Source organism: Sminthopsis crassicaudata, chromosome 2 (genome assembly GCF_048593235.1).
Source record: "Sminthopsis crassicaudata isolate SCR6 chromosome 2, ASM4859323v1, whole genome shotgun sequence".
NCBI lineage: Eukaryota > Metazoa > Chordata > Mammalia > Dasyuromorphia > Dasyuridae > Sminthopsis > Sminthopsis crassicaudata.
Window position 1 is genome coordinate 264466543 of NC_133618.1, and position 20876 is coordinate 264487418.

Here is a 20876-nt window from a genome sequence, read left to right on the forward strand (position 1 = left end):
ACATTTCTTCAGATTATTAGTAAATATGATCAATAAAAATATCCTATATACTTTAACCTGGGATAGGCAGAAACAATGAAGCTAAGGAACACTGCAATATAAAGAATGACACATTGCTTAAAGAAAGCCCTGGTCTTTATTCTATTGCTTTCTGAGAGTTTCATCTGGTTTCTTTGATTCTAATGGAATACACTGATATTTTGCTATCTGAAGCCTAAGGAAAACTGACATAAGGTTATTTCATCAGTGCTAAACAATAACATTCCATATATGCAGCATTATAAATATGTTTCACTTTAACAGTAAAACAAACTAAAAGCCTTGCTCATTGATTTGCCATCAATGAATGTCCAAGTCAAATCCAGACAGTTAATCCTAATCTAAATGTTTATATTTAATACAGAATCTCTACTACTTCTCTTATTTCCCTAAAAGCTCAAAACTAATTCTCCCTTTAATATTTCCTTTAAAATTTCCCTCAATTATATTCATGCCCACATTTGTCTAGAACCTGGAGTCTATTTATCAATCTTTAAACCAGTTAGCTTTGCTTTCTTTGAAAAGTAAGGGATCAGTCTTCTTGAAAGTCAAATCATTTTTAACTAAGATATGTAACTAAGAAGCAGTGTTACAAACTCTAAGTCCTTGTCCATTTTTTGAATAAATAATTTAGCCTGTTTATGTCTTGAATACACCAAAATGAGCATACCAAACTATCCAATATAAGCATAATATTAAACTATCATTATTATGCTAAAATTTCACCAAATTGAGCATAATACTATCATTATTACACTAAATTTCTGAGTGACCAAAACTGTTAGAATTTGTAGTTTTCTTCTATAATTACATCAGAAGAATTAATGTACAGATACAGAAGATTTTACCAAATTAATTCTTTGAATTACATTTTAACATGTCATGTCATATTGAGTAATAGAAAGCCAGAAATCAACCCATATGCTGATGATTGTTGTTGTTTGTCCTTCATTCTTGAAGAGGACCATGATATTAGGGAGGTGACGCCATGACATGCAAGTAAATTGGATTTAAGTGAGGGAGGGCTGTGTTAGATCACCTGCCTCACTTTCCCCTACAGAGCTATTTGAGTTCAGTGGCAAAATATAAATCAAGACAACTAGAGATGAACCTGGTGAAATGGGAGACCTTGAAGGCCTTTTAAGCTAATCCCTTCAACAGGTCTTAGTTTGACTGAGGCTGCTCCAATTCAGTAATTAAGGCTAGGTAGCAAGTGAAACAGGTAATTTCCTCTTTAACTTAGATCAAAAAAAAATAAATAAAAAAAAAAAATCTAATAAAATGAATGAATGAATGTTAGGAGGGAAAGATCCTCTGGGTTTCTGGCCAAACTAGAAATGATTGTTCTTTACATTCAATCTCAATCAATCAGGACCTGAATGACTAGATGGGGTTTTGCTTAAGACTTAATGATAGCCAATTAGAATCAGATTGGCTTTTGTTTAAGGCCTGGTCCTTAAGAAAGAAATTGTTACTACTGATTTATGATGGGACAATGATTTTCCTTTCTATAAAGTAAGACTAAAACTTTCCTTCTAGGGATATTATATAAATAAATTAATAATAACTACAACTGGTTTTGAAAATGTAAACAGCTGGAGGCAGAACCAAGATAGTGAATAATGCCTCAAAACAAATTCTAAAGTGGCAGAACCACCAAAAGGCCAGGGTAACTTAGAAAGTCAGCAGAAAAGATATGCTATCCACAGTGAAAATGGAATGCAATGCAGTGAATGTTAGGCCCTACCAAACCAACTGCAGATCTTGGGAGTGACTGAATCAGTGGCAACAGCAGCAGTTTCTGAATCTCTTAGCTCACAAGAGGGAAAAGGAATAAGACAATTGGTCAGATGACAGGGATCACCAGGAGTAGGACTCTGTTGTATTGCTCATACTTAGCTCTGGGTCACAGTCCCAGGTAAAGCACTAACATACTAGAGCTTGTGATCACTAGAATCCTGGTCATAGTTCAAAAAGGAAAAGAATATGTTCACTCACAGATCAAACACAGGCCAGAAAAATAGTAAATCATACCACCCTGGAAAAACTTATAAGTCCCTAGAATTATTTCAGAAAACAGCTGCACAAAAACCCTGAAATTTGGGACAGTGATCCCTCTACTCTGGAAGCAGAGACCCACTTTATGCTAAAGTTAAAAGTAAAAAAATTGCCTGGAAAATAACCATAAGAACAGAAAAATATCCTGATTACAGAAAATTACTAGGATGACAGGGAACAAAGTCAAAGCTGCTGCATCCAACCCTTCAAAGAAAAATATGAATTGGTTCAAAAAGGATTTTTTAAAAATCAAGTAATAGAGGTGAAGGAAAAATTGGGAAGAGTTAACAACAGTTTGGCTAAAAAAAGGAACAAAAAAAAAAAAAAAAAAAAAAAAAAAAAACAACTAAAGAATATAACATCTTAAAAAATAGAATAGGCTGGGGCAGCTAGGTGGCGCAGTGGATAGAGCACCAGCCCTGAATTCAGGAGGACCCAAGTTCAAATCTTGTCTCAGACACTTAACACTACCTAGCTGTGTGACCCTGGGCAAGTCACTTAACCCCAGCCTCAGGGGAAAAAAAAAAAATAGAATAGGCCAAATGGTAAAAGAGGCACAAAAATGCAATGGAAAAGAATGGCTTGAAAAGCAAAATTGGCCAGAAAGAAAAAGAGAAACAAATATTCACTGAAGAGAACTTCTTAAAAAATTAGTGATCAATTGGAAAAAAAGCATTAAAAAAATTTCACTGAAGAAAACAGAATTGGGCAAATGAAAGCTATTGACTTTGAAATATGAAGAAAAAAAATCAAAAGAATGAAAAATACAAGAAAATGTGAAATACCTCATTGGAAAAACAACTAATCTGAAAAAATAGTTCCAGGAGAAACAATCTGATTACCCAAAAATTCATGATCAAAAAAAAAAAAAAAAAAGACTTATATGAACTGATGCAAAATAAAATGAGCAGAACAAGGAGAACACTGTAGCTAGTAATAGTGATTCAGTATAATGATCAACTGTGAATGACTTAATTGTCAGCAATATATTGATCCAAGGGCAAGAATTAATGGAGTCTGAATGCAAATCAAAGCATACTTTTTTTTTTATATCTTTTTGTTTTTTTATTGTCTGTGTTTTCTGTCATAATTTGACTGACACAGAAATGTTTCACATGACTGCATACATATAACTTACATCAAATTGCTTGACTTCTCAAAGGGGAAAAGGGAGGGATAAAACAGGCAGAAATGGAGAGAATTTGGAACCCAGAAATTTTAAAATAGGAATGATAAAAAATTGTCCCAAGATCTGCAGTTGGTTTGGTAGGGCCTAACATTCACTGCATTGCATTCCATTTTCACTGTGGATAGCATATCTTTTCTGCTGACTTTCTAAGTTACCCTGGCCTTTTGGTGGTTCTGCCACTTTAGAATTTGTTTTGAGGCATTATTCACTATCTTGGTTCTGCCTCCAGCTGTTTACATTTTCAAAACCAGTTGTAGTTATTATTAATTTATTTATATAATATCCCTAGAAGGAAAGTTTTAGTCTTACTGTATAGAAAGGAAAATCATTGTCCCATCATAAATCAGTAGTAACAATTTCTTTCTTAAGGACCAGGCCTTAAACAAAAGCCAATCTGATTCTAATTGGCTATCATTAAGTCTTAAGCAAAACCCCATCTATAATTAGAGGAAACAAAATATTACATTTTCTTTTTAAAAATTTAAACAACTACATAATCTCTTTGTTAAATACAATCCTTAAATCCTCATTATGCCAGATTAACTCTTCAATTACATTGTATTTGTATTTCTGGTTTACTTTTTTCTTCAACCTGCACATCATTTATCTAGAAGTCTGGGATCACCATAATTAGCTAGTGCCAGCTCATCTCAATGCATGAGATGTAAAAATAAAATAAAATAGTTCAAAGATAACCAAATACTTAAATAAGTTATCAGTCTTACTCTTAGAAATCAAAAACACTTGCCCCAAAGGATACACTTTGTTAGTTTTCCTGCAAAACTGATGAATACATAGATTTGGTTTATCACCAGTTACAAAACATAAAAAATGGGTTTTTCTGACATCCTCTCAAATAAATCTTTAATCTAGTAATGTATAACAGAAAACTGAAACCATTATGAATTGTCCCTGAATAAGGGGTAGAAATTTGGGAAGAAAGAGGTGTTCACAAATAAGTAATATGTATAAATCATTTTTAGTCACTAATAGGACAAAGGAAAAACAATGTAAAGGAAACTAACTGGAACAACATGAATTCATTCTTAGTTAAGTAACAATTCTAAACATATCTTCCATCTATTCCACATATATATGCTAATTTCCTCAACTTAAGAGTTATTTTCTTATTGGAAAATTACCTTATTTGGCCTTCCAATCAAAGGGTTGCTCCCACAACGCTGATTAATTATATCCCGAATGAGATGCTTCTGTCCATTATATGTTGTAAGAATACTAATCTTATCTGCAGGGTAACCAAGTAGGCACATGTACATAAAAAGTGCCACTACATACTCTGCCTCTCCAAGGTTCTGTAAAATAAACAAATCGAGTCACAAATTAATTTCATTATTTTTAAACTTTTTGGAAGAACAGGCTAATAATTATATATAGCATGCTTATTAGATCTTAGGAAATTAGAATGAATCAACTGGCCAGTGAAGCCTTTTTTAAAACTGAGGAATAACCTTACTCGACTTTGAATTTGAAGGAAACTAACATCACTTAGCTTACTCTTCAATGACAAAAATGACAAAGAATTAAGCCTAAAGGTCTTATATGATATGCCCAAATTCACTCAAAAAAGTAAGGAACTGAGCTAGTATTCAAATTCTAGTATCTAACACCAGATCTAGCACTTAATACAATATTTTGTATTCTCAGAAATTATTTAGTTCAAAACATAAATGGTCAGAAATACCTATTACAGCATCCCTAGCAAATGGTTGATTCAGTCTCTCCTTGAAGAACCTCCAGCAAGAGGGGAGGTTGAATGGATAAATGAATATCATGTAATATATACTTATTACATGCAATGTACTGTGTTAAATGTTGAGGATACAAATAGTGGTTCTACTTTTAGACAGCTCAGATTGGTAAGAAGCTTTTCCATATTTCACATCAAATTTTGTCCCTCTGCAATCTCCTTCCCCATTCCTATCCCAACTATTTTTACAGCTGAATCTTTAGAAAAGGAAGCTGAAAAAAGGTCAATCACTTTTCTTATCATAGACCTTTGGATAGTCAGAAATTATTATCAAAACTTAATATAAATATTTTCTTCTATAGGATAAGTATCTTCAGGCTCCTTCAATGTTATGTTATATAATATAGCCTAACCCCTGCTAAATTAAAACATATGGCCATTAAGGTGTGTTAAAGTAAGCCAAAGTATATTACCAACAATGATCTGCAAGCAACAAAAAACATAAAGGATATAATCAAGGCCATTTTTGACCAGAAAAGGTGGGCTAGTCACATAAGTTGAAGGGATGAGAGAGGGAGAGCACAGGTACTAATACTATCATCCATGATATATTAAAAGACTTGGCATATAGAGTGTGATTTTTATAATTCAAGAGTATTCACATCATTGTGATCATGAATTCATCAAACTTTAATATTGTTTTTTGCACATGATAGTCACTTAAATAATATTTCCTGAATGGAATTGTGTATAGCACTTTGCATTTTCAAAAGGGTTTGTGTGGATAATATGAGAATAAAGATATAATAACTCTCTAATGGTCCTAGTAACATGCTAATTAACAGAGAGGCCAGTACTATAAAACAATATTACACTATTAACTATAGGTATGGTAAAGTATTTTTATCTAAAGTTGTGAAGATAAGAAATCCCAGTGTAAGATTTAGATGTATAGATTTGGTGATAACATTAATTTTTTTCAAGGTAAAATCATGTCTTTTCATGTTCCTATTTCCCCCCTTTTTTTTTCTTATTTGCTTTTAAGTTATTTATTCTTGGTTAAGATGGTGAAATATTAGCTAGTGGCTTAAAAAGGTTGGCTTTTTACAAGATAGGTCAATGGCTAGTTAGAAATTCTGGCCAAAATTTTGGTTGGAAAAAGACTACAACCAAAAGCTAATACATTGGGGACTCTGAATTATCTGCAGTAGTGTGAGTAAACAACTTACAATCATCCAATACAATACAGATTAAAACGTAAAGCTTGATGAAAAAAGAAAAATAAATAAGAAAACTAGTATACATGAGAACATAAAGATAATAAGTCATGAATAAAAACAAGCTGGATGTGGCATCATAGAGATAAGAAAGAAAAATGATAGAAACTGCAGAAAAAAGTTCTCTGGTCTTAATTCTTGAAGAATTTCTCTGCAATTCTAATTTCCTATAAGCTTACAATGTTGACAAGAAAAGCACATGCAAACTCATATGTGTGTGCACACATGTGGATTAGATATCCCCTGAGTAAGTCTTTTTTTTTCAAATCTTCATAACACTACTAAACATTAAAGCTTAAAAAAAAAATTTAAGGTACTCCCAATGGAAAAAGGACAAACTGGGGGATTGACATGGAAAATAATTAGAGTATTAAAAACCTGTTTGTATTTAAAACCTGTTTGCAAGACTTTCATATTTTGAGACAATGGACAAAATGGAAACTTTTTTTCTTGAAGGACACATATTCTAACAATATTTACAAATTTACATAGAATACTCTACTATAAAGCAAAGATTTTTGAAAAAGCAAACATCTGAGGTATATACGAATGCATCTGTGTATTTGTATTGAATATATCTTAATGAATGTTTCAAGGTAGCCATCTTTTTTTTTTTTCCCCTCTGAGGTGGGGGTTAAATGACTTGTCCAGGGTCACACAGCTAGGGAGTGTTAAGTATCTGAGACCTATTTTGAACTCGGGTCCTCCTGAATTCAAGGCTGGTGCTCTATCTACTGTGCCACCTAGCTGCCCCTGGTAGCCATCTTAAGATAAGCGTGTACTTGTTCTAGCACTGTAGGTACTGTTAACCAACATTTTCAGAAGTCCTCTTCTTTACACCCAGCAAAAGAACTCTGGGAGACGACTATGAACCACTACATAGAATTCCCAATCCCTCTATTTTTGTCCACCTGCATTTTTGATTTCCTTCACAGGCTAATTGTACACTATATCAAAGTCTGATTTTTTTTGTACAGCAAAATAGCTGTTTTGACATGTATACATACATATATTGTATTTAATTTATACTTTAAAATATTTAACATGTATTGGTCAACCTGATATATGAGGAAGGAGGTGGAGGGAAGGAGGGGAAAAATTGGAACAAAAGGTTTGGCAATTGTCAATGCTGTAAAATTACCCATGCATATATCTGGTAAATAAAAACCCATTAAAAAAAAAAGTCCTCTTCTGCAGCTGTCTTCAAAGTCTACAATACTTTTAAATAGCGTGGCAAATTTAGCTTATAGGTAAAACTTTAATTTCTGAGGGTTAATCTAATTTTTAGAATCAACCCAAAGTCACTTGAATCAAATATGAGAATCAAGTGATCAAGCTGGTCTAATATTGCTTTGGAACAAAAATGTGATGTAGCTGTCAAATAATAAGAAAATTTTTTCTCTTGTGGGTCATAAACTGGCCCTAAAGACAATTCCAAAAGTATTTACATAATTACAGCATTATTCAACAGCTTACACAGTATCCAGAGAAGGCAACTCCGAAGAATAGTACTCATTTGGATGTGTGAATTCTGGTATATTTGCTTTAAAAAGATATTACTTAATATTTATAGAGTGGTTTTTTTGTTTGTTTGTTTTTAGGATCTTAAAATACAAATTAAATTAGCTACATTATTCTATGAGTCAAACAATTAAAATAAAACGAGATAGCTTTGGATTTACGAAGACATACGTGTGTGTATGTGTAAATTCAGTATAGTAATGCAGAAAGGAATTCTCAAGCTATAGTGTTTTCCCCTTATACTTTACTACTATCATCTTTCTGTAACAATAGATATGTGAAAAAATAGAAACAGAAAGAAAATAACCAAAGTTTATTACAAAAGGTTTTATAGATATACATACATATACATACATACATACAAACATACAAAATAAGTACTCCAGTGAATATTATCCCCATTTTATGGATGATTAAACAGGCTTAAAGAACTTAAATGACTTGCCCATTGTCTACAGCTAGTACTTGCCATTGGTGGGAATTGAAGTGATACTTTCTTCTTCTTTTTTTTTTTTAATTTTTTAAAATTAATTTTATAATTATAACATTTTTTGACAGTACATATGCATAGATAATTTTTTACAACATTATCCCTTGTATTCCCTTCTGTTCCGAATTTTCCCCTCCTTCCCTCCACTTCCCTCCAATCCCTCCCCTAGATGGCAGGCATTTCCATACATATTAAATATCCTATAGTATATCCTAGATACAATATATATGTGCAGAACCGAATTTTGTTGTTGTTGTTGTCGTTGTTGTTGCAAAGGAAGAATTGGATTTGGAAGGTAAAAATAACCTGGGGAGAAAAACAAAAAATGCTAACAGTTTACACTCATTTCCCAGTGTTCCTTCTCTGGGTGTAGCTGATTCTGTCCATCACTGATCAATTGGAATTGGATTAGCTCTTCTCTATGTTGAAGATATCCACTTCCATCAGAATATATCCTCATATAGTATTGTTGTTGAAGTGTATAATGATCTCCTAGTTCTGCTCATTTCACTCAGCAGAAGTGATACTTTCTTACTCCTAGTCCAGAACTCTAAGACACTATAACATATTACACTCCACTTTCTCTTCTCTTTTTGCACACATATACATATCAAATGTGTACCATACTTCTTGTATGTCTTAAACATATATATCTTAAAATATATACATACAGGCATATGTATAATTATAGTATGCCAGAGTGACTATATACACATGTACATACACATACATACACACATACTCAAGAATCACTTCAGGAATTTCAGAATCATCTAATTCTGGTCTCCACTAACTTAGACACTAATCGAGTTTAGTTAGCAAGAACTACAAGTATGATTTCAGAATACAAAAATCATCTTTCTTACCTGGTAAAAGTAAGGATTAGGTTCGGACTCGCCTACTCCATGGAAATCTTCCACATTAATGAGCTGGAAGTCATAGAGAAGTCCAGCATTTGCTGTTCTGAACTCTGGCATGAGCTGTACATGAGGCAAGTTTCCCAGATTCTTGTAACGCCAGTTGTATAGATTGCACAAGCTTAAAAATTAAAAATTGCACAAGTTAAAAAAAAATCCCCACAAAACAAAAGATTAATGATTTAAATTCCTTTCAGATCTACCTTAGAGAAATTTTTCAAAGACTATACTGCTTTATGACATTCATCTTGCCCATTTTGCCCTTATTCATCCTAATAATAATTCTTTCTTTCCTAATGCTGGTTGCCTCCTTCAACTAAGGGCACAGTCAGGTCCATGGGATTACAGTGTCCACAGCATCACTATGTTCAATGAATTACTAGCAGAAAAATATTAACATGTCAATTTCTAGGAAGTATCCAATAGGCTTTCCTCCATTGGGGGATGACTGTCTTTGTTGACTGGTAAATCCAAATTGCCATATGCTAAACACCAAACAGCCCATGTACCATACACGAAGGCAAGTCATACTTGTTTGCTAACCTTTGCATTAGATCTTAATATGAATTTATTATTGTCATCTTTATGCAACACTTATTAATGGAGAAGTTTTGGAGGGTATTTCTCATTTAATTTTAAAAGAAATTAGCAAACGATTCAATTTAAACAAGTGAAAAATGCAGTCTCCATTACGCTATCTAAAAAAGTTTGTTTCCCCTGAGTAAACTGTTTGCTGCATAGCATTTAAGAGATGCTCAAGAAATGAATTCAAACATTATTAAAAGGTCTAGATGAGTAAAGCATGAACCTAAAATAAAATTCCATTTTTAAAAGGTCAGGATTTGAGAAAATAATCCTGAATTAAGACTTAGCACTGTTACAAAAGAGAAAATTAATATTAGAGAAAAAGAAAGAGATAACAGGCTCTAACTTAGTCAAAGAGTGTTAGCAGAAACCATTTTGGTCAAAACATAGATGATGATTTGGGATGATTTTCCCAATAGTCAATTTTGTCCAAAAAAAGAAAAAGCCAAAAAATCAAAACACTTAAAGCTAAAAATAAGGGAAAATGGACAGGAATTTGGCAAAGGCTGTCATGTAGTAAACCTCCTAATCTGTGCTAATATTAGAACCTTATGAGGGAAGATTAGAAGCTGAGCCTGATTCCACAGTATGTCTTCTAGTATTTGCTACTGACACTAAGCCAATCAATTCCTTAGTTTAAAATGTCTCCCTTTTCAGTTAAAAGAGCAAACTCAGAATGCAGCATGTAGTAAACAGACAAACTATTTTTCCTTCCTCTTTTTCATTTACCTTGCTCGGGCTCGTCCTTGGGCATCAAGGTCTACAGTGGGAACACCCACTCTAACAAAACGAGTAAAGAGTGATTGTTCCATGTTAGAATACTTTTGAAAGGCCATATTCTTAATGACAGGAGGCAATTGATGATGGTCACCAATCATAATCCATCGTTTAAGTCTGCTGAAACCGTCTTGTGGGTTCTGGGAATGTGAAACAGAAATGATAATGGCATCATAGAAATGAAAGAGATTTTACTTACAAATGCCTACGGCAATTTTATCATAAACCTGCAACTTGTAACTCCATTTTCTTTTGCCATTAAATCAGCACAAATTCCAATGATATACCAATAAGCAACCTTTAACATATCCACCTAGCCCATTACTTTTGAGGTCCTATAGCAAAGAATGATCCAATTAATAAAAGTTATATTTTCTAATGATGAATATAGATTTTGAAAAAAAGAATCAGGTCATTAAATACTAAAATTTTTATAAGGGTAATTTTAAAATATCACAATGACATCAAGATACATGGCATAAAATGTAAATAATTTGGGAATTTAAAGTTTACACAGTCTAGCTTCAAACTTTCCAGACTGATTTACATGATTCTCTACTCTAACCTAATTGGTTTATTTACTGTTCTCAGTACATAACATTCTATCCATCTCCTATTTCTCTGCCTTTCAGTTTAGTTGTTTGAGTCTTGGACCACAGACAGCTTTATAGTATAATCTTGGATGTACTTTCTACCTGAAATTTTTCACTTTCTGTTATGCTAGTTGAAATTCCACTAATGCATTTAGGTAGGTTAGTGTATACCCTATTGTTACATGTAAAATTGTAAAAGTTAAGTGAATTAGCTGAAACTGGACCATTTCCTTCTAATATTAAGGAGGATTAAGCAATGATTTTTACACAGAATGTAACTGTGATACCTGCAATAAATATACTTCAAGGAGGACACTTCTGACTAGGGAACACAAAAAGGAAGAAGAACAAGAATAAATGTCAAAAGGAAATTTTGCCTATTTCTATATTTTATACATAATTAATTCTGTGCTTAGGGAAATAGCAAAGACCTTCTATGCCTAAGCTTAATACTATAATTATGAGCTGTGGATTTTTCAATCCATATAGTCCTAGATGGAAGGGCAATGTGACATAGTGGATAGAGAGCAGATCCTAGAAAAAAGACAGGCCTAAGTTTAAAATCTGTCCCTGAAAGATACTAGGCCTTATTATGTGAGGCAAATCATTTAGCCTTGGAGAACCTCAATCAACTCACTAACATGAGTAGTTTCCTACACTACTGAAAATATAGGTCTATATCAAAAGAGTTCTTAGTTATGAGTTGTTGTGGGGGGTTTTTGTTTGTTTTTTGGCTAATCTGGAGACCTAACCAACATGCATATCAGGATAAAATCTATCCTAGGTTTCAAATAGCTGATTAAAAATTAACTACTGAAACAGAATGGGGTCTTAAGAAATGCTTGTATTAATAGAATTGGAATTCCAAATTTTCTTTTCAAAACTCCAATTCTAAAGGGCTGTTAAAAATTAATGCACAGCATGAAACACTTGTATCTCGGAATTTGGCTTAGGACTCATAAAAAAAAAAAAAAAAAAAAAAAGGCAACTTGAAAAACAATTCTAGAAATAACTTTGATGAAAGGAAGGAATTAAAAATAGCTTGTCTACTCTCCAAAGTACACAACAATGTAATTTTCTTTATTACAGTTACATGTCTTTTTTTCAAAATACTTTGCACAGATAAAATATGAATTTTTAAGTGAAATTAAATACCCCCTAAGCAGCAGAACTACAGAGTAATCAGTGAATACATAAAAGGAAGTTTACAAACTTATTACAGAATATTGGAAAGGATGAACAAAACTGAGAATATATAATTGTGGCAATTAGCACCATCAACTACTGCGCAGTTGCTTTTTTACTGATAACTCCCCCACCAAAATCTCAAAGTACTATGTTTTTTATTTCACAGTTGAATTATTACCTGTAAAAGAAGAGGTATAAAGGTTTCTATCTCCAAAATCTGAGCAGACTCTTCCATCAAGATGTTATCATACTGAGGGGTTAAAAATAAAAAATAATAAAAAAAAGCTTATCAATAAGAAAGTCATTAAAAAAATGATAAGAGCAATCATTTTAGAAAAACAGAACATTCAAACAGCAAATATGATTCTTGCTTGGCAATGTTCCTTTTCAACATTTTGATTTTGGAAAATATCAAAGTTCTCTCTCAGGGATTCAACTCTGAGATTTCATATATCCTTACTAAATATCAACCACTAATGCCCCTACATTCAGCTCTTAAAAACCATCAAAAATCAATTTGTAACTACATATGCATCCAATCTTTTATGGGCAATTCCCTTGGGTACAAGGAATAAGATTAAAAAATAACCATTTACTTCTCTATTCATGTTAATGTCTAAATAGTCTTTTAAACAAACATAAGAGGATCCCAAACTTCAGTGTTAGGATCTCATGAAACTTGACCAATCAATAAATCTATCTATTATGTGTCAGGCACATTAGTAACTTGAGGATTCAAAGACAAGAGTAAAAAGGGGAATCTAGCTCAGTTACGTGTTTAACTATGGCATCTGAAGTCTCATTTATGAAATTCTAATGACATTTACTGGTTGGAAAAACAGTCCATTACTTTTTTTCAGGCTAACTTCATTGACCATTAAAACTCTGGTACCAGATGCAACATGGCTTGTTAGTAGGTCAATTAAAAATAATCAATTAAGGACAAAAAAAGGTACATCTATAGCAATCTAATCTTTGACAAACCCAAAGATAACAACATTAGAGACAAAAATTCATTATTTGGAAGAAACTGTTGGGAAAACTGGAAATTAGTATGGCAGAAATTAGATATGGATCCACACTTAATACCATATACCAAGATAAGATCAAAATGGGTCCATGATTTAGGCATAAAGAATGAGATCATAAAGAGAGTAGAGGAACAGAGAATAGTCTACCTATCAAACCTGTGGAGGAGGAAGGAATTTATGACCAGAGGAGAACTAGAGATCATTATTGATCACAAAATAGAAGATTTTGATTACATCAAACTAAAAAGTTTCTGTACAAACAATACTAATGCAAACAAGATTAGAAGGGAAGTAACAAATTGGGAAAATATTTTTAAAAGTAAAGGTTCTGACAAAGGTCTCATTTCCAAAATATATAGAGAACTGACCCTGATTTATAGGAAACCAAACCATTCTCCAATTGATAAATGGTCAAGGGATATAAACAGACAATTCTCAGATGATGAAATTGAAACTATATCCACTCATATGAAAGAGTGTTCCAAATCACTACTGATCAGAGAAATGCAAATTAAGACCACTCTGAGATACCACTACACACCTGTCAGATTGGCTAAGATGACAGGAACAAATAATGATGAATGTTGGAGGGGCTGTGGGAAAACTGGGACACTGATACATTGTTGGTGGAGTTGTGAAAGAATCCAGCCATTCTGGAGAGCAATTTGGAACTATGCCCAAAAAGTTGTCAAACTGTGCATACCCTTTGACCCAGCATTGCTGTTATTGGGATTATATCCCAAAGAAATACTAAAGAGTGGAAAGGGACCTGTATGTGCCAAAATGTTTGTGGCAGCTCTTTTTGTTGTAGCTAGAAACTGGAAGTTGAATGGATGTCCATCAATTGGAGAATAGTTGGGTAAACTGTGGTATATGAAGGTTATGGAATAGTATTGCTCTGTAAGAAATGACCAGCAGGAGGAATACAGAGAGGCTTGGAGAGACTTAAATCAACTGTTGCTGAGTGAAATGAGCAGAACCAGAAGATCACTATACACTTCAACAACAATACTGTATGAGGATGTATTCTGATGGAAGTGGAAATCTTCAACATAAAGAAGATCCAACTCACTTCCAGTTGATCAATGATGGACAGAAATAACTACACCCACAGAAGGAACACTGGGAAGCGAATGTAAATTGTTAGCACTACTCTCTATCTACCCAGGTTGCTTATACCTTCGGAAGCTAATAACTAATGTGCAACAAGAAAATGGTATTTACACACATATATTGTATCTAGGTTATATTGTAACACATGTAAAATGTATGGGATTACCTGCCATCGGGGGGAGGGAGTGGAGGGAGGGAGGGGATAATTTGGAAAAATGAATTAAAAAAAAAAAAAAAAGAAAAGAAAAGAAAAGAAAAATTATCCTTGTATATGTTTTTGAAAATAAAAAGCTTCAATAAAAAAAATCAATTAATCAATATTTAATCTTTTGATCTCCAATTAGGTTATAAGGTTTATTGATATATACTGGTGGTATAGGGTTCATAATAAATTAGCTTTGTATAGTATGGTGGTAGATGGCTTAAAAGCAGAGGAATTACTTCTTGATAAAAAAAGTCTTTAATAATTCATCTGTCATAAGTGGATAAACCAAAATATATTTAAGAATTCTGTTCCTCATGCATAAGTGCTTAAATTAAAAGTAGAACTATGAAAGAGGAAAATTTAGAAATTGCTCCAAGAATATCTAAAAGATTTCAAAATATTTAGTTCCAAGAAAACTCTTTAGTTCTTCCAGCTAAATGCTTCATGCTGCTGAGGTTAAGAAACTCTTACTCTCTCTGCTTATCTAACATAGACACTGAATGGTGATGGTCAGAGTTAAAGTTTTCAAAGTCTTAAGAACTGTGCATATTAGTAATACTGCAGTCTCTGGCAACAAAGTAAATTAGGTTGTGGCCAAGAATACCCCGAAAAATAAAAAACCTAAAACACATCAATAATATTGATGCTTTCAGGTACATCTCCAAGACAGAGGGACTAATTATCAGGATGAAAATATGGTAATTACCTTTCTAGCTATGGCAGCTCACTATCTACTAAGTTATAGATGAAATACAATTTTCATTGGTGGAGAAAGCACCCACATCAAAGAAATGGCAAATATTTAAGTACTCTTGCCAAGATTAACAAGTTCATCCTTTGTCGCACTCAATTAACTTTAGTTTTCCAAACTAACAGGTATAGAGTCTTTCCTCTAAGATGACAATAATTATGATTCAATCTTGAATTTATCTTCCATAAAGTTCAAATCATTTTAAGATTAACTCCATTAACAACAACTGCTTTGCAGAAAACTGGCAAACATTAATTATAAAGCAATATAGATGGAGCCATTCAAATGCAAAAGTTATGAGAGTTGTACAAAAATATGAAATAAACAATAGGGTTTCAAATAATCCCCAAATTTCAACTTTCTACTAAATCATTAGAATAGGGGCTACAGATAAGTTGTTCATAGACTAAAAGACTAACTGGCCTTTAAAATCTTATGTCTTTAACATATAATTAAGTAATTGAAATTTGTCACTTAAGGTATATGACTGCAGGATACTTCCACTTCATACTGAATGTTGAATAAATAGAAACTTAACATGAGAATGTCAACAGTACAAGCAGACTGATGACTGATATCTGATATATGGAAGCAATATTCCAATGTTATTTCCATAGCTTTTACTTCTGCCATGGAAATTTTCAAAAATCATCTGATTAAGCCATGTCACAAGAAATGCATCAACACAAGTGCTGAAATTTATCAAATGCCTTACTTTTGAACAATGTCAAATATAAAAACTGCAAAGTTTTCTACGTTTTTTTTTTAGTTTGTATCTGAATTTTCTTGGCTATATCAATGTGACAATTGATTAACCTAAAAATGTAAACTATCTGGCCTAAAAGTTTCCAAATTTAACTTTCTAATAATAGAGAGGTTTGAGGTTAACTGTCATTATTTGAATTGGCTATTAACAAAATAAATTTAAAATTGTGTTAAATTCAATTTTGTAAGAGATTTTTTGACAGAGAAAGGGATCTCTAGAGGTGATTTGAACCAGAGAAACCAGTCAGAAGCAGGAATCTGCTCAAACCAGAGCAAAGAACTACAAGAGATTATAAGCTATATGAGATTATGTCTCTATGAAAAATTTTCTTTTTTTTACTATTTACTTTTTCTCTATGTGCCCTTTACCTATAAGGTTTCCCTAGCAAAGAGGACTGTCCATTTTCATTTTGTCAATGCACTGATCAATCTCTTTCTTTTTCCCCCCCTCATATCACTTCCTATCATAAGCCCGATGGTTAAAAACCATTTATGAAGTGATTCTTTATATATCAGTCAGCGATTCATTAAGGAGACTGCATCTCTCAATAAAATCAAATGAGAGAATGAAAGAAATGATTATTTCTCTTATGTTGATAACCAATTATTGAATTTCCACTAAGGTTTTCCTCCCTCTATTTCCTCATCCAAAAATCAACGTTGATAGGCTATTCAGACAGCCTCTGAAGTACATGACAGATAGTGACATGAAAAAAATGGAAGAAACACACTGGGAAAACTGAGATCTGATCAAAAGATAAAGAAATTCTAGTCTAGAAGTGAATTCTGGTCCATTGTGTTTTAGTCAAACAGGTCTGAGTGGAAGTAGATTCCCCTTTACGTCTAGGATGCCCTTCACTAGTATAGCCTGGGAAAAGATAAATATTTCTTTGTCTAAGATTGAGTATTCACAGTCATATCCCCAGATCGTCATTAGAATAAGCCCACTTCTCATCATAATATTAATTCTCTCACTACTTATTAGCCAGTTGGAATTGATTTCCACCCTTCGGAATACCCTCTCTTCCAAGGGCATATAAGTATTGGCTGGGTTCCATGAGGGTTCTTTGGTTTAGGAAAGATGGTCAACGACCATCCTTTTATTAATCACTAGGTAGTCATAATTAATAAAAGTCTCATTACCCAAAAATTATGTCTCTAGAACTTTTTACATATCTTAATGCGGCATTTCTTGATGAATATATTATTATGGATAAATAGACTTGTATAGACCAGATTAAGTGTTCATGAATAATATAATCTTAACATTTAGAAAATATTTTCAAAGGGATCAATGATAAAAGTTCTAAATATGAACTGCAACAAGAAATTAGTAAATTAAATTCCCAAAGTATGCAACAATCATCATCATTATCATTCTCACTCCTCCCGCCCCCCAAAAAAAAGAACAAAAATGAAAATTTAAAAAGTTAATTCCTGGAAAACATTTTTTATCCAAACTGAGTTACTACCTTGAAACCCAATTCCACTAAGTCATGTCGTTTCAAGGCAGCATGAGTACAAGTCATGGCTATGATTTTGGCCTCTTTCACCAAAAGGTATTTAGATCTGTCTAGTCCACTGCGGAGTAGTTCAAATGCTCTGAATTCCTATAAAAGAAAAGGGTCTTTGAGAAAAACAAGCACAACATTTTAACATTATGTTTTCTCTATCAACAATTGAGAAAGATTAAAAAATAATATTCAGCCCAAGGATACCATCCACCAGGAAATCATGACCACTGAATCGTAGCCTACATATTACCAGCATTAGGCAATGAACAGTTCCCATTGCAATACAGAATTGGATTTTTAAGCTTCAGGTTTCATTAAGTTTTGTTTATGTAAGAACATTTTATGAGACAGTCCAAATACAAAATAAGAGGAAAAGTCTGAATAAAGACTGCTCTGAAAAACTCCAATGCAAACTCAATAAAGCATATATCAATTTTCTTTTTTATTTTCTTTCTTGATTAATTTTGCCCTAAAAATAACTGTATATTCCCAACCATTTCAACCATAGGTAGCAATCCAATATTCCTATTCTTGGCACTTTAAAAACCATTTCATAGTAAACAACAAAAAACTTTTCAAAAACAGCTAGTGAACTTGGGAAGCCTCACCTCAAGTTGAGTAAAGATTTTCTTAATATGTCTGAAACACCCTTCAGCAATTTCCATATCTTCTTCATAGGATTTGCTTTTGAAAATGGGCTGAGGGGCATTTGCAAAATATTTGTGAAAAGGGAAGAAGCTGGAGATTTCTGTAACATCAGGCATCTTATTACTTTTGCTTTTTACTTTACTAATATATTCTTCCCATCGAGACATTACCTGTAAGAAACAAAGTTTATAACACTCAACCAAATAGTATATTATTATGCATTTTCAAAAATAATTATGAAATTATGAAAAAAGAAGAGGCAAAGCAAACTGGAGGTCAACCAAGTAAGAGGGGGAGAAGTCTATAGTAGGATTCCAATGATCACAAAAGTCTGCAAAGGCCTAGAACAATTCTAGCTTTTAAGGTACTTAGCCATAAAATAAGAATTGAAAATAAAATAGAGCTTTTTTGCTTTCCTCTTGTCTTTAAGATTATCTCTCTGGCATGGTTCCTTATCCTACTCCTGTCATTTAAATAGTGCTCTTATTCTTTCTCAATGCCCTTCCATCCCAATGGCTTCAATAATACATAATAATGTGTATATAACTACCAAATTTGTAGTTATTATCTACTACTCTTTAGAGCTCCAGTGCTGCATTATTAATTGCCTGCTAGATTTATCTGAATGTCCTGCTGGCTCTTCAAATTCATCATCTTCTACGATTCCATAAAGCTTTCCCAGAAAGCCTTACTCTAATTTTTGTAAGTAGCACCCACCTTGTCATCCACTTACCTAAGCTTTTAAATGAGGAGTTATTCTTGACTCTTTCTTCTTCTTTACTGAACAATCTAAATCAGTGCCAATTCCTGGTTCTACCTACACATTATCTCTTACAGTTAGTCCCTTTTCTTCATTCAGACTGCAACCACCATAGTTCAGATTCTTTTATCATCTAGATTCTTAATCTTCCTACTATACCACTATGATCAATCCACTTTCAATAGTTCCCCACAACTAATTAAATAAATGATTGATTTGCAGCTCATTCTAGCATTCAAGGAAGTATACAACCTAATTCCAAATTTATATGTTTTATTTTATACTATTCCCCCCCATATAGTCTAAGGTTCTACCCAAATTGGCTCCTGACCATTCCAAATTTCTCTTATCCTTTCTCATTTTTTTTGAACCCTCAAATAGACTCTTTTTTTCTATTTCTAGTGCTAGGTTTAAGGTTTCTATTGCCTTTCCAGGCAAATCTATTGCCATCATCACAAGTTTTCCCGATTCCCTCAGATGCAAATGATCTCTCTCCCTCCTCAGACTTTTCACACATGATCTCTCTTTCATACTGACCACTTTCCCTTGCAACACAGTAATTTGTGTATTTGTCCTATTCTGAATTTCACCTAACACAGTGTTATCCACATCAAGGTTATAATGAATGTTTAACTTAATAACCTATTCAGTTGAGTTAAAAAGAGAACAAATTGAAATTATACTAAATTCTTTATTGTTCCTATTACCAATCATTGGTTTTGGGTCTGTAACTATCTATACTATTTCTAACTGTTTTAGTAACTAGAAAATGGTCTGAATTCATGTAAGGCATTTTACTTTTATTAAGATTAACCCCCACCAACCCAACCAAAAAGAAAACCTCATCTCTACAATGAGGATGATTCTTTTAACATTTGGCCCCACTGTGTAGTCTGTTTTAAGCAACACTATATTTTCAACCATTTAAAGAAATAATTGCTTTCTCTTCATTAGTTGTTTAACAAACATTGAAATAGTTAGCTACTGTCCTGAATATTGCCATCAATAGCATGAACAAAAAAATTACTGATATTTTCAGAGCTTAAAAGAATATTCAGATTGGAAACTATGCCAAAGTCACGAAAAAGGGAAAAAAAGCTGGGGCACTGGCCTTTCAACAGATGACTCATTTGGCAAAGAGAATTAAAAATAATAACCCAAGCATTTAGCAGTCATAATTATATCTTTGGTTGTAGTTTGTATTCTCAGTTATCAAATAGAAATGCTTTCAGAGTAAACAAAGTGGTTTATCTAAATCTATACCATATATATTCAAATGTAGTAATAAATATGTCTAAGACCCTCTTTCTTGAGGGAAGTAGGGGAGTAGATTGGATTGAGAACTAGGCCTGAAATCAGAAAGACCTGTATTCAAATCCAGCCTCAGAGACCTACTAAACCCAGGTAAATCACAACCTCTATAAATCTCAGTTTCCCAACTGTAAAATGGCAAACACAGATTTGTTGTGAGAACAAAATGAGACTATGTTTGTAAAATACTTAGAACAGTGCCCAGTATATTATTATGTATTGTATAAATATTTATTCTCTTTCCTTAATCTCTTACTTGGTATAAGAAGAAGTGGCCTGCTGTTTCACAAGTGTAAGAGACATCCCCTGGAACTCCCAAACTCTCCTGCAATCTTCCAACTTCCCGTAAAAGTTCTAACCTCCGAGTCAGAACATAATTCACTCTTCCATACCTGGAAAATGCAATTAAGGTTAATTGAAAAATTGTATAATGAAG

The 20876-nt window shown here is 32.9% G+C and overlaps 1 protein-coding gene across 1 annotated transcript in view; it reads right to left on the reverse strand.

The window, feature by feature from the left end:
• Positions 1 to 20876, reverse strand: part of AQR (aquarius intron-binding spliceosomal factor) — a 95071-nt gene that overhangs the window by 9276 nt on the left and 64919 nt on the right. The window contains exons 25-31 of the mRNA XM_074289208.1: positions 20697 to 20832; positions 18330 to 18539; positions 17680 to 17817; positions 12521 to 12592; positions 10514 to 10701; positions 9149 to 9320; positions 4429 to 4599 (exon numbers count right to left, since the gene is read on the reverse strand). Of these exons, the coding sequence (XP_074145309.1) occupies positions 4429 to 4599; positions 9149 to 9320; positions 10514 to 10701; positions 12521 to 12592; positions 17680 to 17817; positions 18330 to 18539; positions 20697 to 20832 (1087 nt within the window). The remainder of the gene's footprint in view (positions 1 to 4428; positions 4600 to 9148; positions 9321 to 10513; positions 10702 to 12520; positions 12593 to 17679; positions 17818 to 18329; positions 18540 to 20696; positions 20833 to 20876) is intronic.